Genomic DNA, 24,702 nt, shown 5'->3' with positions numbered 1-24,702 from the left:
TATGTTACTGGCTCTCTCTTTTTGACCTAAGTGCCGATTAAAGTGCATTCAGTGCATTGTAAAGCTGTAAAGACCATCTCAGGCTCTCTGAGAGTTGGTTTCAGAACCAAACCTATTCAGGGATACCAATGTTGAGGTGGACTATCCACCCACAAACCAGGAGAGGTTGTCTGGCTGTCATTAAAGCAGATGTTTTTGTATTTTGTGTGTTTGTGGCAAACTCGGGGGTGGCTAGCGGAAGGGGGATCGTGCACATTAGTTTTTTCTGTATAATTACTTATCTAGGCCTACAGATATTCAGACGTGTTCTGGTTCCTCTGTATAAAAACTCTCCAGTCAGAAATTGGACAATTAACAACATTTCTACAACAGATAATAGAGTAAATATTGTTCTAATGCTAGTTACTGTTTGGTATTGCTGTGTGGTAGAGGCTTGAGTAAGAGCACAACCATACATGTAACCACAGAGCCGCTCTCTGTGGTTCTACTATTGCATTAACTCATCTAATGGTTGTTCCCAGAAAATTATGATACATACCTAAAGTTTGCGCTGACCCAGACTGTAAATTGTGATTTGATTTAGACTGGTCTGTCACCAGTTGTAATTACTCAATAGCAGGAAGATCAATGATGACGGTTATGGAAAAACTTGATTGAGAAATTCTTGATGAGAAATGTGTTGAAGCACAGGCTGAGATGTGAGTAAGAGCACATCTTAAAGGTAAAAATGTATTGTAGCTTGGAAGATTGAAAACAATTTGTGTGGGGAAAGGCATCTTTCATGAAAGTTTAAAAAATAATTACTCACAGCTAACAACTGGTACAAATGCCTTAAAACATATCCTTAATGTTTGTTTTAGCAATTGGCCAGTACAACATCTGATCACCTTCCTTTTACTAGAGGTTTCATGTTGCTGAATGTATTTAATATGGCTGATATGTTTAGTTTTTAAGATCTTTCAGATGTTGCTTTCGTTGATTTTTATGCAGAATTGATTTGACATTTTGGAGGATATATCATCCTCACAGTATGACATCATCAGAGGACTTTTTGTTACTGTCATTTTGTTTTGCCTTGGAGTGACAAACACAGGTCATCATGACAACTTGCCCCCATCTTTTGTGCTGTCGGCCGACCCTTTAAAGACCTTGTAAACAGTAAAAACTTCTTCAGTGTTTGTGGTGTGGTTGTTTGTGGTTTGACTGACAAATTATAGTCACCTAGGAGAGGTATGATGTTTTTCATGTTGTTATCGCAACAAATAGCAGTGACAAACCAGAGGAATTGTAGTGAAAGAACTATACAGTCACAGGACTTCATTAAGTCTACATTCCTTCTTTACATTACACAAACTTACATAGAGACCACAGAAAATATCACCTACCATGTTCCTACCATCACTGACGATGACCAAGCCTGAATGGAGCCCCTGCAGAGAGTGAAATACAGCACACCCTTTCATTCTGCTGTGACTGGTGCATCGGCCATCAGCAGTCTTGCTTTAAACAAACCACAAATCCTAGATTTATATGTGCTGACATAGGTGAATTCTGCACTTGGAGTGTTTGAGATTATTATATGGTCTAATTTTGTGTGTGTGTGTTTACATAGCCAATAAGTAGCCACAGCCATCTGTCTTCTACTTGCCAGGTGCTGCCAACCCAAAGCTGTCTATTTAGATCCTGACTTATCCAAGCTATTTCTGTTCCGGCCTAACGGGGCTTTTTAAGTGGCCTGTGAGTTCTGGCATGTGGAATTTATTAAGTAAGGCCTGGTATATTTAGTTTTTTTATGTGTCACCATGTAGTATGTGCTGTGGCTGTGCCATCTTCTACTATTTTACTTCTATTTTATTATACCTGTACCTGCTGTCACAGAGGTTTTCATGGTGAGAGTGGGAGTCAGTTGGCTGGATCCCAAGGGTTGGCTGTAGTGCTTTTGATGGTCGGTAGACTGTGGCCTGGACTTGTATAGAAACAGAACAAGCTAGTTTGCTTTTTGTTTTGGAGACAGGTTGCACAAAGAAATGGCTGGAAAATACACAACCATGATTCTGCTTGTTGGTAGCCTGCAAAACATGTCACAATATGGGAAGTTCACCTGCTTCCAGATTTGAGCACTTTAGAGCTGCAGTGAGACTGAGTAGGATTTATCCTTGCTGTAACAAGGAAGAAAACATATAAACAATCCAACAACCCTCTGTAATTATAATGAATGAACTCAGTGTGGGCAGATCTGAAGCAGAGATTTTTGTCTTTTAAATGTGTCTTAAATGTATTTCTTTCTGCTCTTCTGTGTTGTGTGGAATTTGGCATCTCTGGAGTGCTCCCTCCCTCTCAAGCCTCCCCTCAGTCTGAGCATTGTGTGATATGTCTGTGTGACTCACAGTGGCCGTCCTGGTGTGAGATTGTCAGTGGCTCAGTGTGTGTCATACTGTCAGAAGGAGAAGTTCAATGAAAATCGTTAGTAACTTTGGTTTAACGAACTGGAAGTAGCACAGCAGGTCAGGTAAGTTACTGATTGAACACCATCTTGTTACAGCGATTTTGGTTGCATACTTATGTTAAATTCAATCTTTTCTTGTGAATCTTTTGCATTTAATCTTTACAGTCTAACCATACATTACTGTTTCCAGGGAGATTATCAGAGTCAGACCACACTCAGTCTGAATGAACGATTAGTGGTTGACATGTCATTGAACCATGAACAACTTTTGTTTTGAACTCAGGAAGAATGAGCATTTCTCTCTAAAACCACAGGTGACTGACTGTGTTTCATTTATATTTGAATGAATAAATGAAGGTAGTGTCTGTTCTAGTGAACAAAAACTTGATTTGTTTGCTTTTTCCCTCCTGATCTCAGTTATTTCTGACAAAACTGACTACAATTAGACTGGAAATGTGGGTGTGCATGTGGGGGCATGCCTATAAGTGCTGAGATGTGGGCATTTGTACTTCAGCTGCTGCATACGTCTGTCAAAGAGTCTTTCTCTCCCACAGTGTATTCAGTCTAACAATTCAAGAACACTTCAGTTTGATGGTACAATATAATATTAGTACACTGTACAGGTGTTCGGTAGAGGGATGGAATTTTATATTAATCTTAATTGATTGATTGACACCAATCTAAAGATGGTGTATGGGCCATTTGCTAACTTGGCAGACTACCAGGGAGGTCTCCTCTCTATAAAAGCATCAGTGGACAATGTCTCTTCTGGACAGCTAGTCTACCATCCCCCTTGGTTAAAATTCCTTCATTGCTTCCGGTCAGCAATTGTCATCTGCAGCTGTCTAATGTTCAGAATATTCCAGCAAACTCTGACCTATGCTCTTATGCTCTAACTAACATGTCTCCATCATCAGATGGCCTGTGCTGCTTTTTTAATAAATGTATCATCTTTAATCACATTTGTGTTTGCAAACTCCTTAAATACTCTGCACAATACTTATGCTAAGATCAGTCTGAAATCTTTTCAGTCCAGATGACAACACTCAAGCTAATGGCAAACAATTTACCAGCAATGATATAACTGAACTTGTTTAAAGAACAAGTAAGTAATATTTAAAACCCTTTTCCCCAACATTAAAATCTTTACCAATAGTTAAGCCAATCAATCAAATTTTGTAGCACATTTTGTACAGATTAATGATAAAAATGCACGCAGAAATAAGAAAAATACATTCATGTTTTAGTCAAAGTTCACATATAAAAGAACACTGTGGTGACAATAAAGGTTTTGTAGTTTTAGAGAGGTTGCACTTTTAGACTGTTCATTGCACCTTTCAGAGCTTCCTTCAATGTTAGTTTCAGTCAGCATTCGTGGGAAAGAGGAAACCCACTCTGGTTTCCATCTTGTGCTTGCTTGAATGGAGATTTTTGTGTCATGGATAATACAACCAACATTGTTTGCTGTAGTTTCAGTTGACCTCCATTGCAGTTTGTAATTAGACATAAAGACAGCCTTGATGCTGGTCTTCTTGTCCAGTTGCACTTTACTTGACTTCTGTGGTCCACAGGCTTGAAACAGAACACCTATAGCATAGCTTGTATACCCTGAGTATACCCTCACCTTAAATTCCATATTGATTGTCAGCTGGCCCACTGATTGTTGGCTCTGTGTGTGTTTGCAAGCCTGTCACTCCTACATCTTGTCGGGGTCATTTTTGTGATTGAACCCTTCTTTCTTTTTCTCTTCCCTCTGTGCTCTGGCCTCCACTCGCTTGGGTTTGTGGTGAAACTGAGCCTTGCTTTAAAAAATTTTCCATCAACAGCAGCAAATAACAACAGGGTCAGACAAGGAGAGTGTGGCCCTTAGCATGCAGTATGTAGGCCAGGGCAATGGGCTCTGGTTTGGCCTGTCCCGTGGTATGTTTTTTTCTCAGTATGTGAATGTAGGGAGCACCATTAAACCATTAAAGATTCTCTTCTCGTGGATCCCTGAGGTGTCATGTGACCTCAGTTTTCTTTACTGATGTCTATGATTGTTTTCTCACATGCAATTTTCATTCAGAGAGCTGCAGACAGGCTGGTTGACAGTGATGGTGTGATGTTTAATCATCATGTTGGCTGAGCGCCACAGGGCAGCAGATGAAAGAGTTGAGGCATTACTCATGAACCTTTTCCCTCTCAGCAATTCAGCATGCACGTTCTGTAAAGTTGGATTTTAAAATGGTATTGTTTTAAGAGGAAATGGGTGGTAGAGCTACATTCTGCCAAGAAATTTCTACCTTCATTGAGTTTTCTGAGAACACCAAGTTGTGGCTTTTTCAAACACACCCTGCTTCCCCTACAAATTACAGTATTGATGGTTGAATTCTTTTAGTGCCTCCTGGATGGCATGTGACTCAACAAAGTCCCCATCCCCCCCTCTCCCCCTCCCACCACTAGAGAAAGCATGCTGTTTAGGCCCATCACCATGTTCAGCACATTCCACAGAAATAGAGAGGGGATTAAATAAACATTACCGTCTGTCTCTAAATGAGTTTACTCAGTAATTACATATAATGATAGATCATTAACTTTGATTAATAAGAGTTTTTTTTATTGTTGAGCTTGTTGGGAATGGTTTGTGCTTATGATCAGTCAACCCTCAGAAAAGCAAGCTGATGAGTCTTGTCCTGATCTGTGTGTTTCCATTCATTTTCTACTACTGTGCAGAGGGGCTGTCTTTTAAAATCAGCCTGATGTACCCATTTGACATTAGATCCTTAATTGAATTTAACTCTGGTTTTGTTTTGTTTTTTGTTTCTTTTGTTTTAGTGTACACATGTTGCTGCATTAAAAAATCCCACGTTATCTTTTTTGGGGATTTAGTCACAGGCCACCCTGTGGAAAACATATCCCCCAAGTGTTTGCTGGCCTCTATTCACTATAGTTACACACATGCATGTACAAAAAACACACAGTTACAGTATCTTCTAAACCATTAGTTTAATGATGTCATGTGTCGAATTAGGTCATTTCTTGTTTGTGTTTAATTTACTGCATACAGAAATGTCCTAATCAAAGAGATTTGTATTGCGTGGCCCAGCTCAATCTTAACACGTGGCTACAAAGTCCATAGTGAGCAAATTTTGACTAATATCTTGAGTGACCTAATAAGAACTATTGAGATTTAACCAACAAAAGAAACCTGTGTCCAAAGCAAATCCCCAGCAGACAAAGCACCCAAGCAAGATGTTTTCCCTTTTCTCAGCCTGGTTAAAATCTGACAAAAATGGATCTCAAACCCCCATCAACATATTGGTTTGGTCAAACAATCAACTTGCTAATTTCTGTTAGGTTTATACTAAAGAAATAAGCCTGCATCATTTAACAAAGTCAGGTCACACAGGATCCATCTGTTGTCCCAGCTTTTCTCTCTCTGGATCATATGTTTGATGCACTTGTAGCTGCTGTAGTGTCTTGAATTCAGTGCAGATGACTGTTTGCCTCCAGTTCCTCGTGGGGTGACACACATCAGTGATAGGGTGTCACTACTCGTTCTATGAACGCGGATTCAGTGGTCTAATCTCACAGTCTGTTTCCTATGATTTAACACACCAGCATCTGGCTGCCCTGAGGAACTGTCTATTGTTCAGATGGAGGTGGTGTTAAAACAAGGACACAGAAAGCAGAAACACAGAGACAAGGCTCTGCACTGCTCCACCTGTCACTGCCACTGATGATTTGCCCAGTGTGATCCACCTCACCGATGACAGAGCGTATACATTTTTCCCGTCTGATCCCGTCTGACTCACATTCATTCACCTCCTGTTTTTGTACTTCTCATTCATTCACTTTCTCTGTCTCAGCCTCTGCTCCCACACCCGCTCTGTCAGATGTAAATTCTCGACTATGAATTGTTGTCTGGATATTTTGGCTGATGGATCGCTTTCTGGTATAGGAGTCAGCCTGCTGTTTGACTGACACACCAACATGTGTAAAATCAAGTTCTTGCTATGCAGCAGGATGTCTGGAATTTTTATACAGCTCTTCAGAATAGCTGGAATACCTTAGCTCTGGGTTCTGGGCAGATACAACAGCTGTTCTTCTGGCTTTTGTGAAATTCTTTTTGTGTCAATGTCCCTCTTTGTGTCAATGTAGAGGATGAGAAGTGAACAAGACATGTATGCCCTTTCTTTTATTATTGTTTTGATAGACAGTGTGTAGTTGCTGGAATGTGGTTCATCTTCATATAATCTGTCACACGGCACTTTTAAAAGAAGATTATTAGTACTGATAAAAGCTACAGATAATCGCATATGAGGCTCGCATTAACTGTGTATGTGTAAGTGCGTGTGTGTGTGTGTGTGTGTGCATGCACCCGTGTGGGTGTGTGCATGTTTTTGTGACCTCAGTTGTTTGATCCTGCATGTGATGTGGTAACATGGTGCTGGGGGGTCTGCTTTAATCATAACCCTGTGAAGAGAGATGAGACAGATGAAGCTAGCTGTGCTGTAGACCCTCTCTTCCCTCTTGGGTCTCAGACCAGGGAAAAAAGCCAATGTTAGCAGACCCCAGGGAAGTTGCACAGAGCCCAGGCGCCTGCCTGGGCACACACAGGACTCTGATTGTAAGGAGGGGAAGGGTGGATCTGCTTCCCGTAACACAGTGTCTCATCAGCACCTCAGGGTGACTGGAAACTCAGACATGCCCAGAGGATGTGTGTGAGTGTGTGAATGAGCAGTTATTGATGTGAGTCCATCAAATCTGGCAAAGTTGCATGTATGTTCAATAGATCCCCTTGCCTGTTGTCTATAATGTAATGTTTTATTCAAGAATATTTATTCATCCTACCAGACATAGTCTTCCTATCCGATTGGTATAATTGTATAGTTTGCTTTTAAAGCTGCAACATATCAGTGTGAATTCAATTGAATGCATAAATGTACATTTAAGACAGTTCCCAAACATAACCTGCCTAAGTACGCTAGGAAATTGGTACAACAAAACCCCTTTAAAACACATGATATATGTGTTTTATACGTTTTATATTATGTTTAATCCAAATAACACCTTGTTGTACACAGTCTATCACTTAGCATTATGCTTAAGTTCATCAACCCTGCTTTGGTTTCCCTGTGAATTCAGGTGTTCTGAATGAAAGCCAACTAAGTTGTGTTTCACCCCCTCTACTAGGTGGTTCTGTGAAGGCCGTGAGCTGCACAACTCTCCTGACATACAGATTTGGAGGGATGGTGACCTGCACACGCTGGTAATTGCAGAAGCCTTTGAAGACGACACAGGACGTTACACCTGTGTGGCCTCCAACAGTCTTGGGGCTGACAACACTTCTGCTGAGGTTTACATTGAAGGTAGGACATGAAATGTGTAATTGTCACATCAGTAAATTATCACTCATCATATATATTTTTAGACAGTATACTATACCATTACTCTCTATATTTCAGTTACTTTAAATCTCCATGGAGGTTATTCTGCTGAAATATTTTACAGTTCAAGTTGAGATGTAAACTGTACTGTGGGGTATTGATACAGTTTCTAGACAGCATAATTATACCAAAAGGACAAGTATGAGTGTGGGAGATACTGTAACAATCATTACCTTCATGTTCGCCCCATTGCAGGAGCTTCATCATCAGATTCGGAAGGAGAAGGAGCAGCCTCAAAGTCCAGATCAGGAACCATGCCTCAGTATGTGTGTTTCTGAATGACCTTGTGTGACCCCATGACCCAATGAACCTCTGAACAGGTTAAGTGAGGCCAGGAGCAGCTAATCAGCCCTGCTGCCTGCTCCTATGTAACTAGGCCCTAAAGATCCTCAAAGAGCCATAACTCTGACCCAGTACACAGGCCAGATTATAAACACTAAGAGGTGCACATTAGAAACACATTAGACGCATATGTTTTTTTCTTTATAGGATTGACTAAAATGTGGTCAGAAATGATCTGTCAACATATTTATTAAATGATTAAACATGCCTATTCTTTTTATATTATTAAATAATTTCTTTTTGAGGGTTGTGCATTCAATCTAAAACACTGCATGCTTTGTATTTCTCTAAATGGTTTTGATTATTATCTGTTGTATAATTTTGCCTCCATCTGGACTACATCCTGATCCTTTTTCTGTTTATACACTGAAGCCAAGATCGCTGATATCATCATTGCTGCAGAGACCATTTTCTGTGATTCAAGTATCATTTTAAAAGCATGTAGGGCTGGGAATTGCCTCTTTTTTGTTTGTGTGCTGATTTATGTGTTGTTTACTTTAGAATACAGAAGAAGACTACATCAATGTCCCTGACAATACGCTCATCATCACCCAAAACCACTGAGGTTCTTCCTCGTCGCTCTACTCTGGTCCAGTCCCTGTCTCAGCCACCACAGCGGGTAGGCCACCTTAAACAAAAAGGATAATAAAGCCAGCCATGTTTATACATATGGTCAGAAATGTCAAAAAATGTACTTCAAGTGTTCGGAGTTAAGTTTGTGTTGCCTTCTAGATGCAGAGCCCGGTGTCTTCACTGTGTGGTGGAGAGGTGTCAGGTCCTCCTGTATTCACTAAGGTAAGTCTGCACACACAGCATGGGCCACTAAATAATACACTATATAGTAAAAAGTAAGTGAACACCCAAATGTAATTTCATTTTATTTATTAGATTTTTTTTAAGCGGTGATTAATGTGCCGCTATTTTAACCGCAGTCTCCACTCTCATGGTTACGCTCTACTAAAGATTTTATTACCAGGTCGTGTGTGTTCGCTTCAGTTCGGCCAAACAATCATTAATGACATTGAACACTGATGTTAGAATATAAGACCTGACTTGCAGGTGAAATGACAGCGGAGTAAAAGAGGCCTTCTCCACACTGGTAAAATTAAAACCACACCATGGTCTGAAACACTGTACATGCTGTAGTAGTAAGATTTTCCCTCACTTGTTCAAAGCGACCCTAGCCACAGATGCACACATACATACAAAGAACTTGTTGCAGTGATGTGGCTTTCAACAGTGGGGGTGATATTAAGCCCTAGTGAGAGCTGCTCCTCCAGCTCCAGAACACCCTTTTTTTTCTCTCCGACTCTTCAACACTCCTCCAACAGCTCCCAACTCCCTCTCCTTCAGGCTGTGGGTCTTGCGATGGCGGGACTGAGCCGGGCTGAGGCAAAGCTTCAAACCGCCCTGCCAAACCCACAGGGGTCAGGTCACTCTCATTCAGCCACTCAGGCTCTAAATAATTTTCCACTTCATTCCTAGATATTTGTTTTCCTTCACCCCTCATATCCACCCACCTTCTTTTAAAAAGTGAATCATGTCAATAAGAGGATGTTCGCCTCTAGTGAAGTCAGCACAGTGATGTCACCCATGCAACACACCCACACATACTCTGTCAGACCCATGATGTAGATTTCACCCTTGATCTTCCCAAAATACACCCATGCCAGAATCACACAGTCAGAGAGAGTGAAAGAAACCTTGTAGACACATTTATTTACACCGACACTGAGTGCCTCTTGTTGATGGATACTACAGTCTATGCCACTTTGGCCCTGTTAGCTAGAAGAGTGGAAAACAACACAGTGTTGACAGTTGACTCTTCATCAGCCTTTACGTGGATGTTTTTTAGACTGAACAGGGACAGAAGTTGAGTTGTCAGTAAAGAAGAGGTCCTGCAATGTTGAGGTTAAGAGCACCTAAAGGTAGTGGATCATCGCCTCACATATATTTGCATTTAGTTACCATTTTCACACATTTATAAGTGAGTAAGTGATCATTTTCAGCATCCACCAAACAATGTTGTCAATTGTTGTTTTAGAAAAATTCTCAGTTTTTTCATTCTGTTATTAAAATCTCATTGCCAGCTTTAGCTACTGTAGCTTAAACCTAATTCTTGATTAAGTAAATGGTTATTGACACACTGTATTTCCACAGAATCTATGAGTGAATTGTATCCCCCAGGTATCAAGTTGTCGGTGAAGATGAATTGTGTTTGACAACCTGTCAAATATAACTACTTTTTCACATTTAAGAAGTGTTTTAATCTTGACAGGAAACCTGTCAGCACCAGGTTACAGATATTTGGACCAAATACAGACTCTCATTTTAGGCTAAAGTTGAAACAAATGGACAGACTGAACAGTCAGATTTATGCCTTATGTGATGCCCAAAACCAGACTGATCCAGTAAAATGTCAGTGAATGTCAAATTCTTGGAGGAAGTGTTTTTTGTACTCTAACAACTTTTAACTTGTATCTGCACTGTTTTGAAGAATTGTGTAAGCCAAAGGAAAAACAATAAAATAGGTTACAGGACTAAAGAGATGTCATAAGAAAGACAAACATCTGTTTCTTTTATTATCTTTTTCATTTTTAAATGTCCGTACATTTGGGAGCAATTTGGAAGACAAAAAAAATAAAATAAAATACTTCAACCTGCAACCTAATGTCCTGTGGTAGGAGCTGGGAGTCCTCCTGCCTCTCAGTTCCTCAAATGGTGTTCCATTATATGTAGAATGTTCAATTGACCCCCCCCCCCCCCCCCCCCCCACCTGGCACACAATTTTATCTATGTCCATCTGTCTCCTCAGAAGTGGATTTTACCCTTTCATTATAACTCTCTTGTCATTTCCTCATCATTCATCACATACTCACTCCTTTTTCTCATTACCTCTCACTTCCTCTCTTATTATGTCTCTTACAATGTCCTTTTATTCTCCTTCAACTGTGCAGCTCTTGCAGGACGCCCAGGCATCTGAGGGCCAGGTGGTGGTTCTGGAGTGCAGGGTCCGTGGAAGCCCTCCTGTGCAGGTCCGATGGTACCGCCAAGGAGAAGAGATCCTGGATTCCCCTGATTTTCGCATCCTTCAGAAAAGTGAGATATCCTTCTCAGTGATCATAAAAGATCACTGAATTGTTTCAATTTTTAGCACTACACATAAAACTCGCATGCCTTTAACTAAAATATCTTTTGCTTTTCTTCTCTTCACCTGTGCCTGTAATTTACTGTGAATCAGAGCCTCGATCTGCAGCTGAGCCAGGTATTTCTCCTCAGTTCTTCCCAGTTCTATTATAGTATGACCTAACACTGCTTTCATGTTCCCTAACACAGTCAGCAGTTAACACCAGTTATGTACTGTTTGGTCTTGAGACTCAGATTAAGCCTCATGATTTTGTTATCAGCTGCAGCCTTTTCGTTGGTTGTGTCTCACATCAACAAGGGTCAGGGGGAGTCCCCGGTAAAGTCTGAGAAACCACCCGCAAGGTCCAACATACATATCCACACAGAAAAAGAGTGACACACTAATGACACGTTAATATATTTCAGAGATTTCTCACGTGTAGGAGTCAGTGGTCATGTCAGGCATTACTTTCAGCCTGTGAGTCACTCACACATCCCTGAACATCTGTGCTTCACTGTTTATCTGTTTCTGTCTGTCTGTTTTTCATAAATTGTTACATCCATGCTTGCTTGTCCTCTGTCTTCCTGCTGGTCTCTGCGTGTCTGAGACGAGTGACTCACCATTCTACGTAAAATAATCATCATTGCTCCACTACGCACGTCTCCTTGTCTATTAACATATCTATTAAATCTTATTACAATAAAATAGTGTGTCACTGCAATTCTCATTTAATTCCACTCATCATCACGGCTTACATCAGACCACAAATGTAACTTTTAGGATGATAAGTTATTGGGTCACTGACTATGCACTGATAGGCGTTGTGTTCTTTTAGAGGAGATCTGCACCTTGGTGATAGCTGAGGCCTTTCCAGAGGATGGCGGTTTGTTCTGCTGCATTGCGTCCAACCCTCATGGCTCCATAAACAGCACAGCCCATCTTACTGTCACTGCAGGTATGTTTAGGAATGTTGTTCAATAAAAATATTTTTTCCAGCCACAAGGAAAACTTTCTAATTTTGTCCCAAAGTACAATTGGAGTTATGATTTGCACCTAGAATAATTTTCAATAAACAAGAAAAACTTTATATAACACAAAAACATTTGCTTGAAAATACTCTGATCAAAGTTCAGTTTTTACCAAATGTAAGCAAGATTGTATCACTAAGCATATTAGCTTGCCTAAATGCCTACATGCCTCCATTGTAAGACATTGTTTTCAAAAGATGGATATCATATCTTCTCATTTGTAATTCTTGTCCTGAAGTAATCTGTCAAATAAACCAGGGTTTGGTCATTGACCTCTGATAGTCAAGCAGTTTCCCGGAGTTCCTGTAGTTTAGGGTCAGTACATTATGTCTCAACAAGATGAGACATAAGATGAGACATTTTGTCTATTTTGTTATTGTGAGGTTAGTATGGCAACAAGGATTGAGGTGTGAGCTGATTTCTCTGTGTAATCTTGCAAACAGAAATGCAAATTTAAAGTACATAACAGACTGAATAAACAGTATCAGCCAGATTACATGAACCCAGCTGTTGCATTATAGGAGATCAGCTGTGAAACAGCTGTGTGTGTGTGTGTGTGTGTGTGTGTGCATGGGAGGGGGGGTAGGTAAAATGAGGACATTTTGTCCCAACAAGTTTAAATTCCTATTTGAGGGTTAAAACTCGGTTTTAGAGTTAAGGATAGAATTGGGTTTGGGTTGAGTTAGGGTTAGGGGCTATGGAAAATATTATGGCAATTAAAGTCCTAACAAGAATCGAAATACTTACCTCAGTGTATGTGCTCGTGTGTGTGTTTGTGTGTCATCCACTGAGGTATGTTGTGGTTAGAAGAAAAACTAAACATTAAAGTCCATTTTTATCCACTTTCCTCTTGTTTGTTTCCCTCAGCTGCGGAGGACTCATCTAGTAACGGCATGTCTGGTGATCGCTCAGGAGACCTTGAGGATGCAGCATCCTTTCCCCCTCCTCCCCCACCCACCGAGATCAGCCTCCTGGAGCTGCCACCCAAGACGCTGCCTCAGCCTGGGTCTGAGCCGTTCCATATCAAGGAGATGGAGATCTGGCCCAGTGTGTCAGCTCTGCCTGCGGTGCAGATGGGCTCAGAGGTGGAGGAGAAGGCAAAAAGTCCTATACAGAATGGCCAGTCCCCAGCTCCATCCTCACCTCCAAGGCCACCTAGAGAGACCACTCCAACATCACCACCCCCACCTCCACCTCCACCTCTGCCACAGTCTGACCTTACAGCTGATGCTCAGGTCACACCCCAAATTCCAGCTCAGTTGGCTCCAGAATCGCCTCCAACCCCAGGCAAGCTGTCTCCATCACCTGAAAAGGAAGGCCCCCCGCTGCCAACCAAGCCAAAACCAAAGCTGTGAGTACAGGTACCCTGTGGATAGACTAGTCACTAGGTAGGGCTGGTGAAAAGGAGACAGACCGGGTGGACTGTCTGAGGCCTGGTGGAAAGCATAGTCTTGTGTCTCAGCTTTATGAAAGGGTTAATGGGGGAATCCCAGGCCCTGTTAGAACAAAAGCATTCCCCAGCCTTTATGCTGGTGTCAGTGTGACATTGTGTGTGCCAGGGCAAGCCTGCCAGCTGCTGTGCGTCTGTGACTATAAACAGAGCTGTAGCTTTTGCTGGATGGCTCCCATTGTTTTTTGTTTTTTTTTGTTTGCTTTTTTCAAAGCCCCTGTCTGTGATAGGGATCAGCTTGGATGTCACTGTTATTAGAGGAGAATTGGGCATTAAATGGCTTTATTTCCACTGGTAAAGTGTTTTGAGATCTCCCCCTCGTGCATGAAACTGATGATTCTTTTGACAAAGTTTTTCTTTTTCCTTCCCATAGAGAGCATACAGTACAAGATTAGAATAATAAAGGCAGGTTTGTCTTTGGTTTGCAATAGTGGGTGGTTGGTTTGTTTATGTTGGTTGAATTAGTGTGTGAAATATGGTGTAAGCCTATGGTCCCCAAAGTTTGCAGTGTGAAAGCTTTTATCCCCTGACCTTCCATTTATAGTTAACATCAGGTCAAATGTTCAGTTTCTGTTTCAAGACTCCACGTCACAGAGCTGCTAGAACACATAGGTGAAAGCTGTGTTTTTTTATCTGTTGACTTTGCAGAGGTCACACAACTGTTGCTCTGAGTATGGTTAACAGTGTTTTTGTGTATTAAGGCAGCGCGCGCGTACAGTAGGATAGAGTTTGGATAATCGTACAGTAAAGATTGATTCTTGCAGTGCACTGTTCATTTACTGCATGCACATCTAGATTTGGTGCTCATTTGTGTTATTGTATATCTGTTTAAATGAATGTTTGTTAACCCTGTGAACATATAGGCAGAAATGTTTGGCTGTGTTGGTGGCCTTATCATTAATCCTTAATAAGTAACCTATGACAGATACGATCATTATCTTGGGGTAATAACAAAGATGAAAGTGATAAGTAACACTTTGCACAATAGCTTGAAGTACGAGGATTCCTTGGTTTTTATTTCTTGCTTACGTTGGGAGTTATCCAAATCCAAGGGAGACAGTAAAGCTGCTTCTCTTAGAGTTTTTCCACTTTAAAAAACGTGAGTACACTGCTTAATAGAATGAGTTTCCAACTGTGAAGCAATTAGAACGCATAAAGCCTGCCTCCCCAGCCTTCTCCTCTTTAAATTCTATAATTACACAGTAAAAACAGCAGCCCTGCCATTAACCAAAGGTCACGTTGCAGCTAGACTGCACTCTGTTTCCTCAGGTAAAGTGTATGAACATAAAGCTGACCACTCTCAACCTAAGGCCCCTGGCTTATCACTGAGTCCATCATGTCCTGTTTGTGCGTTAACACATCCCACACAGACTAATGTGTTCTTTCATCTCTGTGAGCCACATGCTGCTGTGAAACATCAACAGAACACTGTAAAGTCTGCAACCTTTGAAACGTAGTCCTACTTTGTTACTTTCATTGCACTTTTCATTTTACACAAGTTGTTTTTATGAAGCACCACAATGTTCAAACAAACCATTTGTTGAATTGCTATAAATTCAGGAGACAGAGTGGAGACTATCATCCCATTGTCTTGTGTTTGTAAAATAAGACAATATTGTGAAATTGAAATAGCTTAATTGTTTTACTGCATCTGCATAAAGGCAGAGTGGGATCAGTTTTATTATTTGAGTATGTTTTTTTCTTATGTCCTCCAGCTTATGTAGTGTACTTAAGCTTTTATGCTCCTAAAATAAATGTGAATCATATACCGATATGCCCAAATACTATTTCGGTATACTATACGGTTTTCACAGCAAGCTGCAGCAAATAAAATTACAACTGTGACAATGTTGTTCATGTTTACAAACCTGAAATAATTTGTCGTGATTCAATAGAATAACACATTGGAAGACTGAGTAGGAGACGAATTTAGCTTTAATAACACTGAGCTCATCAAATGGAGGAAGTCGCTGTGTGATTTGGCAGGCAGGGGAGACTGTAGGAGACCTGAGCTGTAAAAACAGACCTGATGTTTTTCTGCGCCGACAGACTAGAGAGAAGAGGGTTGTTGGGCATTTAGATTCTTCACCTCATATTGAAGCCAGACGTCATGAATCGAAGGAAATTCATCGGGGAGCAGCCCAGTTGGCCACTTGGATGCTAACTGGGGTTCAAGTTTGGAGAGAAATCCGATTCTTCTAACACTTCCTATTATATTGATGGATTGCAAATTGGCAGCACAAAGTCCCTGTGTTACCCACTGGAATTTCACATCACTTTTGATATAGTTAAACACATAGAAGCAAAAAAAAGAATTTCATTACTTGCTTTAGTTAGGACCTTTGATGAATGTGGTTTTAGACGACTGACACAAGTAAAATAACTACTACTATAACGACTAAGCATACAGGGCTAAAACATTTTGCTAAAATGACTTATTGCTTTAGGCACAAGTGTTATGTAATGCAACTCAAAATCCCTTTCGCATTGGAGCTCGTCTGCAAGATAACTGATCTTCCTGCAGAGGAGTTTAAATAAAAAAGACATCAAAAGATTGAGATTTACTGTATAGCAATGAAACACACTATGAGATGATCTCAGCATGAGGTCATTGCCATTTTGGACAGAGTTATGGTCTCTCCTTGTCCAATAGTACAACTCCCTGTGTTCAGGGCTCCGCAGGGTTTGACTGTACACACGTGATCAATCCGTAAAGTCGTATGATGATAGACTAATAACACCTGGAGCTTCTACATCTGTGTGTGTTTGTGTGTGTGAGAACCCATGCACAAACCTATTTTTGTCAGTGTGTGTTGATGCATGACGTGCCAGTGCTGTCATTGTCCAGTGCCACTTTCTTCTCATTTAAAAAACATTTATTTTTGCCTTGTGTAAAATTTTGCAATGACATTTTGTTTCTCTTGTTCATTCTAGCATTATGACAAATTCAAAATAAATGCAACATGCATGTTGCTAATTTAATAAGTCGCCTATACAACCTACCACCTGGTTGTGGAAAACATGCAGTATTCAGACTTGATATCCACTTTATTGCACCAATTATTGTATGTGTATTTAAAGATAAGACCAGGCTACAAGACAGAGGAGGAGACACTCAAATGTGTCAGTGCAACACGTCGAAGGTGTGACCGCCATAATATTGACCGTGATAATAGGGGCAAAGCATTTTATTATAGGTTGAAATAATGTCTGTGTGGGCGTCACACACCAAGCACAAGTAGCAGAGGCAACAATTATCCCTGAACCATTCCAAAGCTTAATGTCTCTTTCATAAGACCAGGAATCAACTTTGACAGTCAAAATTGTTCACTTGCACGGATTTCATTCCACAGTGCTTTTTATGTATGAGCTAAACTCCCAACAGCAACATGTCTGTGGATTTTTTTAATGCAGCTCTAGAGTGTGTTCGTTTTTAGTCAGTATGGCAGGATTAGAGATGATGAAAAACAGGCACACATCAACACTTAACACGACCTCAATTTAGCCTTTTTTTTTCTCACTACACTGATTTCTTGTGTTTGCAAGAATGGTTTTTGCTTAATAATGACTGATTGGCTGGGAACTTGGAAGCATAAAACCATTTGATTAAAAAAAAAGGCACAAAGAAATTGTGCATGTGAAAGTAAGCAGACCAAACCCCTACTATTCATACTGTACAGTAAGCAGTACCTGCACATTATCATAAAAAGGTTTTGGTTAAGATTTTAGGTGCTGCCCTTAATATTACTCGGACATCTGTCGAACATAAATAAAATAAAATAACAATAACAAATTCATGTTCAATACAGCATTCCACTGCTTGGAAATATTAATTTAGGCAACACATATATATAAAACGTAGATCTTTTTTTTTTACTTAACGTAAATTCAATTATTGATCAACCCCAACTCACACAATTACACAGTGTGTAATTAACTCTGTTTGTCCCAACTCTGCATACTTATAAACAGTACTACCGTAGTAGTATATAAAGGTGAGGCCTAATCTACTTTACTGGGGTTTGTATTGTACAGGCATGTATACCTTTCAGTCCATGTCCGCTGACAAACACTGCCATAGCACTGGGATAAAATGATTTCTGCAGTAGCTCCAAACCTCTTTAACCTCAGTGAGGGTGTTGTCAGGGGGAACAGGATACAAACTGAAGGCAACAAACTCCTCTTTGCCAGCAGCCATCATTAGTCTCCCACTGTCACACAACTTCAACTTGGGTTTTCAGTGAGTAGCTGCAGGTGATTGGCTGTTACTGTCTGTACCTCTGTGTTTTCTATCAGGTGTGATTTTTTTTTTTCTGGCTCACACTATATTAAATCTTAAACTATTTGTATGTTCTCTTTGTGTTGCATTGCTAAGCAAGGAGCTCTGACTCCAGCAGTTTGTCGCATATCTGCGCTGTGACTCAGAGCTTCCTCTCAGCAATGTGTTTATGTTTATGAGGTGCAAGTCATGAACTCTCTAATGAAGTATTAACAATCACTTTCTTGTTGAGGTGTTGCTTGCGGTTTTATGGAACACAGGAAAAATGCATGTTAAATAGCCACATATGGTGCTGGCAAAACACTGAAAACTATGCTTGTGGTTCATCATCATCAAACATCTAATTAAAAATGGAACGAAAGCACAGACTGCGGATAAGCTCCTTAATTTGTACTTTTGCTTCAGTGAATGCAGCCCATGGGGTTTTTTACTGACAGCAAATGGAAAAAGCCAAACTCAGAAAGTTTGTTGTCATCAGGGAGAGAAGCAAATTGTGCAACAAAATTAAAAGCAAAATGAAGTCACTGGAGACAATGGAGCAGGAAAGCAGATAATTTCACATCAACCTCTAGAGGCAGAGATGGGCAGTCCTTAAAAGGATATGGGAGAAACAGGATTGGCTGACACATGAGATAGAATAACCACTGGATTGGTTGGCTAGGCCAGAATGACCTGCATGGAATGGAGAAACTTTCCAAATAAGGACGAGAGTTGTCGGAGTTGACCTTCATAACAAGGAGAGGGGGGTGGAAGAAAGAGGGTGCGGAGGGGGAGAGAGAGAAAGCGGTGAAAAGACACATAGAGGGATGAAGGGAGCGAGAAACCAGGGTGTATGCTTAGGAGTTGACAACATGGAAACTAATAAGGCTTCAGTGATCCCCTCATAGAAAGCAGACTGTATTTCCTAAGAAAGAACAGCCTGGTATGTTAAACACAGATAAATACACATTACCCTACACACACACACACTCAGAGGATCACATTGTTTCCAGATGAGGTCAATCAACCTCTGATTGGTTTCTGACCCCAGCCGTTGGTGCGAGTGGTGTGTGTGTGACTGTCGTGTTCGGTGTAGAAGTTATCTCCTTTTAGATACAATCCCAGTCAGACCAACACACAACTTCCATTTGTGGATGTTAATTAGAGGGTGTAACAATGTACACACTCTTGTCTCATGACAGCGCTTTTACCAAGACCTGACTTTGAGCAGAGGAGAACGACTCTGACTGGCTCTTTAAATAAGTTAACATACAAACACACACGCAAGCACACACACACATATATTTATGTGTGTATGTTCACACCCCACTGGACCATATCTCTTGCCTCCACCTTCCATCCACACACTCAGCAGCCTCCTGGAAAAAAAACCCTACCTCTAAAAATAGTTGCATTACACAAAATTCGAATGATAAATTCCAAAAAAGGTTGTGTATCATCCCACAAGAATGAACAGGGGAAATTCTTTTGTTGTGAAACTGAATATTTCTGATCATATTCCAGTGAATGAAACCAGATCTCTTTGGTTGTAATTGTTTGCACACACAGTTACACTGGGACTGTTGCCCAAATTGTTCCAAACATCCAATACAATACTGTTAGATAAAACTATTATGTCCCATATGTTTGGCCTGAAGATAATGGTTCCTGTGTCAACATGGGAATGATAAAGTGTCAGCGTGTATATAAAGAGAATGCGGATTGTGTATTTTATTTTCAGTCAGGGCGTTGTTTCAAGTGCTAACTTGCTGTATGGATGAACCTCATTTGTGTCACCTGAAACTGAGAGTGAAATTGTTGAAATTATTCATTTTTAAAAGCATATTGAATTGTCTCTCATGAGCCAGACTATCTATGTAGCATACAAACATTGAGAAAACAATATAAATGTGGACAGGAAAAAAGTAGATGTGGGCGTCTCTTCATTCTTTTACTGTGCTTTTCTACTAATGGTTGTCATCCATGACTCTGAAAGCTGTTGTTATTTTTGGTTCTTATCTGCCCCAGGGGAGTTCCACAGTCCATCAGCAGTCCACTATATAGTATAGGACTAAGCTCTTATTCTCTCAGGGGTTGGTCTTTCCTAGAGAGACTGGGTGCTTTTATTGTGAAGAGGTGGAGCTCACGGACAGACTTGACTCATGGCAAAAAAAAAAGAGGGAGAGAGTTAGAGAGAGAGACTGCGTCTGTCACTGTCTGGCTTCTCGTTGCTCTATATATGCTCCTCATACCTGGCAGGGCAACACTGAGACGTTGTTCACTCTCCTGCAGGGAAATATCTGAGCTGCTGCTGACTGAGACCACAACATTGAAGGTAAAAGGCTTCTCTCGTGTGAACTGACAACTCATTTAAATGAAGGAAACTTGATCAGGACTGAAAGGGAATGAGGAATTGGATAAAAAAAAATGAACCCTCGAATGCTTTTCCTTTTACTTTATAACTATGAGCTACCAGAAAGGAAATTTACTAAAGGTAGTTTTTTCTTTTGTATTATGTGTTTTTAACTGAAAAGGCAGTGCCACCATAACTTTGTCATTCCATTTGAATTAGAGGGTAGAAGACAGAAAGGAAAAATGATGGAGGTAGATTTTTCAGTGTACCAGCCTGGCATGTTAATGTTTAAATCATATGTTTTCAGAATGGGTGTGTGGTTTCCTGGGAGCACACACTAAAGGCTGATACCCATTCATTTGCTGGGAGCTCTGAAAGCTAGTGAGTTCAGATTGTGGAGAGAAAAAGAGAAGATGAAGAGTGAGTTTTCACAAAGATAAGCCAGGTTTTTCTTTTTCGGTGTTGTTTCTGTGACCCAAACCAAAGTGTGTTTATGCGACGAAGTTTGTTTGTTTGCTGAGCTTCTCGGTGGAGTCAGATGGATTAGTTAACACAATGGGGTCTGTTAGGTGAGAAAGTTTGGGTCTTACTCAGCTGTAAGTCTTTCAGTGACTGAGCCTCTCTTAACTCTGGGTTCTCTTCCTCCCTGGCTCTTTGGTCCCCTCCCTCCTCCTCCTCCTCTCCTTGTGCTCCTGCTGCTAATCCCATTTGATGGTGATGTCTTTCCCACTCCAATCCAGCAAAGAATGTCTTCAGCATTCCTGTTATAGCAAGAGAAAGAGAGGGAGAGAAAACTCCTCGTCTCATTTGGACTGAAAGAGAAAAAGATGGACGAGTAGGGAGATGAGGGAGGGATGGATAGAGGCATATTGAGGAAAGGGGAGCTCACTGATTGGAGAGAGCCCTCTTCACCTACGCTTGGTTGTGAAACATGAGCTCAGATTGAGAGCAAGAAGGAAAATAATAGTATAATGGGAAGAAAGGGAGAAAGTGGGGCAGAGGAAAGTGGGTTAACAGAGCAAACCTGAGCTGTCGGTGTGGCTGAAATAAGAAGAACTGCTCTGTGCTACGTTTTAAACAGAGGGGGGAAAGGAAAACAGTCTGGTTCTGTTTTATGTGGTGTGTCTGCAATTAGAGCCAAAGAGAGCAAGGAGAAGGGGGCGCATAGCGGGGGTGAGGTAGCCGGTGAGGAGAGAGGTTGAAAATAAGTTAAGGACGGCAGCAGAACAAAGGCTGAGGAAGAACGTGTCAGCTGACAGGGGAGAAGTGAATGGACTGAAGCTGCAGACATCTTTTATATAAATGTGACATATTTAATATTGTGTGTTTTTTTTGCAGCAGCAGACTAGTTTTTGGAATTCAGACAGTAAGATTATATTAAAATGCTGGTGGAAACTTGGAGTGATTGGTTTTTCTTGTGAAAGCAGAGGGGAAAGGAGGAGGAAGTCAGGAGGGGTGAGTGTGTGTGCGTGTGTGTGTGTGTCTGTGTGTGTGTGTGTGTGTCTGTGTCTGAATAGGGATTATACATCTTAGCATCATTGTGAATTTGCAATACTTTGGTTTGTTGTATTCTGAGAGTACTGCTTTACATCCCTGATGTAGAGTACTGAATAGTTTGGTGTACCAAGCCTTCAGAACACTGCACCACAGTATAGTCACAGAGTTTCACAGTGCATGTGTATAAGAATGTAGAAGTCCTATTGATTCATGCCATAAAATTTCTCATACCTTTCAGGAAATGGATTTAAAAAATTCCCAACATGGCACAAATTCAGTCAAAGATGACAAAAAACATTCCTCAGTATAAATAAGCCATTATTACTCATTGTCCGTGATTAACACATCAGCTCTGTCACTGTGTCAGATTTATGGTTTTGCCTAAGGCCATCAGACATGTTTGTGTTGAGACATTGTAGTATGATGATGCAAAGTTCGGTGGTGAATGCAGCTCAGGAAACTGAAGCTAACAAAAACAATAAATGCCCCGTGTTTGCGTGACTAAATGTGTATCTAATCCTTGGAGAGATATACAGGTGAAATCAATATTTTCCCACGGAACTGTTCAGATTTAAACTGCTGGTCCAAGTCACAGTCTGGGTCAAGCCCTGTGTGTGTGTGTGCTGATGCAGGCATGGTTTCCAGGGCTGTGTTTGTGTTGTAGGCGTGATACAGAAACTCGGTTTGACCATTTGGAAAATAAATCATTTACAAATGGCAAGGTCGTGCTGTTACTGTATCCACAGGTGTTTGCAGGAACAAATGCAGAGAGGTGTCAAGCAAAGAAAACTTTGCCCATTCATGGTTCTTAACCTTGAAGATGCGTTGATTACTACCTGCTAATATCACTTTTTCTGTTTTTAGACCCACAGTCTTCCAAAGAGAACTGGCACAGCTTTAGTTTCCTCATGTTGTTGTTTACAGAAGGAAACCCCTCATCATAGGCCACATACGTTCAACAACTTCCTGTCCTCCCTCAGCACACTTCCTGTCATCAGCTGGCCAACTTTCACACAGAGACTCCGTCTTTTCTTCCAGCTGGGCAGCTAACAAGATAGGCAGTAGATAAACCCTCGGGTGGCTTTAATGTTCACCCCAATAGACAGTGGAACAGTAGATGAGTTTCTCACGCATCCTGGGTCATAATTGCTCAGGAAACACAAACAAGTAAACAAAGCCATTTAAGATGTTGGGGTCTTCATTTATTAAAGCAAGATGCTGCTGTTAAAACCCCACTGTGTCTGGCAGATCTCAGCATTTAGCTGGATCTGGACTGATACATTGCGGGGCTGTAAAACACATTTTCAATTAGGTTCCTGTCAAGCTGTTCCTAAATCCTTTTGTTGAGCTTTTGCATGTAGCAACCAGAGAGACGGACTTATTCCAAACCAGATTCCTTTTTTCCTCCTTTCTTTTTTAACATATTAAAATATTTACAGACAGGATCCAGCCCAAGGAAAGTTTTTTTCAGGATCAAAATGGGAAGAAAAATGGAAGTTAACTTCGTTGCCTATTTATACCTTCAAAAAAAACAGAGAGGCAATGAGAGACAGAGACATAGAAGTAATTCTGTGTTACAGTTGGAATGACAGACAGAGGAGCTGGAGTGCTTTTCCCTCAGCAGAGCACAGCATTCTATGGGCCAGTTGGCTCCAACCAAAGCGGCAAAACACTGAGCCGTTGGCATGGCGACAAAGGAACACTTCCCTCTTAATTCAGTCCCGGTCTGCTGCACGGACAAAGAATTAGAGAGAGCGATGGAGGTCTTCTCAAGGCTTTTGCAGCTGCATTATTATAATTTACACAAGGTAGAGTTTATGGTGGTGGTCGACCAGTTTTAGAAAGGGTCGAAAGGGCAGGACACACACACAGAGACTGGCCTTGTCGTGTGGTCTGGACGTCAGAGCTGGATGCTGCACTTCTTCAGGGTTACGGAGTCCGGATGACCGCTCCCGTCGTCTGCTCTATGTAAATGGGCCATAAAAGTTGCAAATAACACAGGATGACCTTTTCATGTGCTGTTGAACATGAAGCGCACCAAATGTCCAAACCAGAGTCAAATCCCATCTCAGGAAATAAGAATTCGGTTCTACTGAATGGCATTTAGCTGCAAGTCAAATGTCTCTATTTGAATGCAGATTGATGACTTCACTGTGTACTCTGACAAACCTCAGGGATTAATTGATCATGCTAAGAGAGAGTTTAGCAGTAGTGGTTTCATACAGAAAGTAAAGAGCACCTTTTAAGGCAGTTACAGCTGGACAATATCCACTCTGAAATTCAAATCCAAAATTATGCAAACTCAAAAAGATAAAATAATGACGATGTATATAATTTTACTGAATAATTTTAAACACACTGGCAGCTGAGAAAATGAGGTGTCCCATAAAGAGCGACTACCAGAGAGAAGAGGGGGAGAGAGAAATGAAAAGAAAGCACGTAATGTTGAAGACAGAGAGATAAGGTGAGAGACAGGAAGCAGGTTGGGTGTCACTGGTTGCTACTTTTAATCTGGTTTTAAAGAATTAATTCTTAAAAGTTACTTTTTGTTACTGCCTGCTGACATTGTTGTAAAGCCATTGTTACACAATTCTTGCCCCCACAACATCTTTAAAGTACGTAAGTAGGTCAGGAAAATCATAAAATTAAGCTAGTTTTTGCATCTCATTATTTATAAAACCCTGCGTATGGTCATGGGTGTGTCGTGTAGAAAGGGATGAGGCTGTGAGGAAATTGGAAAGTGTGTTTCCTCTCTGCTGGAGCAGACTTACA

General features: G+C 40.9%; 1 protein-coding gene across 5 annotated transcripts in view; it reads left to right on the top strand.

The window, feature by feature from the left end:
* Positions 1-24,702, top strand: part of palld (palladin, cytoskeletal associated protein) — a 45,336-nt gene that overhangs the window by 9,353 nt on the left and 11,281 nt on the right. The window contains exons 1-9 of one of the 5 annotated variants that reach the window (XM_067512155.1): positions 2,422-2,509; positions 7,622-7,797; positions 8,071-8,137; positions 8,719-8,836; positions 8,950-9,012; positions 11,175-11,316; positions 11,459-11,482; positions 12,180-12,299; positions 13,240-13,723. In XM_067512155.1, the coding sequence (XP_067368256.1) occupies positions 8,130-8,137; positions 8,719-8,836; positions 8,950-9,012; positions 11,175-11,316; positions 11,459-11,482; positions 12,180-12,299; positions 13,240-13,723 (959 nt within the window). In that variant the 5' untranslated portion in view covers positions 2,422-2,509; positions 7,622-7,797; positions 8,071-8,129. Of the gene's footprint in view, positions 1-2,421; positions 2,510-7,621; positions 7,798-8,070; positions 8,138-8,718; positions 8,837-8,949; positions 9,013-11,174; positions 11,317-11,458; positions 11,483-12,179; positions 12,300-13,239; positions 13,724-20,255; positions 20,416-20,462; positions 20,575-24,702 lie in introns of those variants that run through there. The other 4 variants (XM_067512153.1, XM_067512154.1, XM_067512156.1 and 1 more) reach the window with 4 other exon arrangements.

The sequence above is a fragment of the Channa argus genome, chromosome 8 (assembly GCF_033026475.1).
Source record: "Channa argus isolate prfri chromosome 8, Channa argus male v1.0, whole genome shotgun sequence".
Taxonomy (NCBI): Eukaryota; Metazoa; Chordata; class Actinopteri; order Anabantiformes; family Channidae; genus Channa; species Channa argus.
This window is presented reverse-complemented; position numbering and strand designations above follow the sequence as displayed.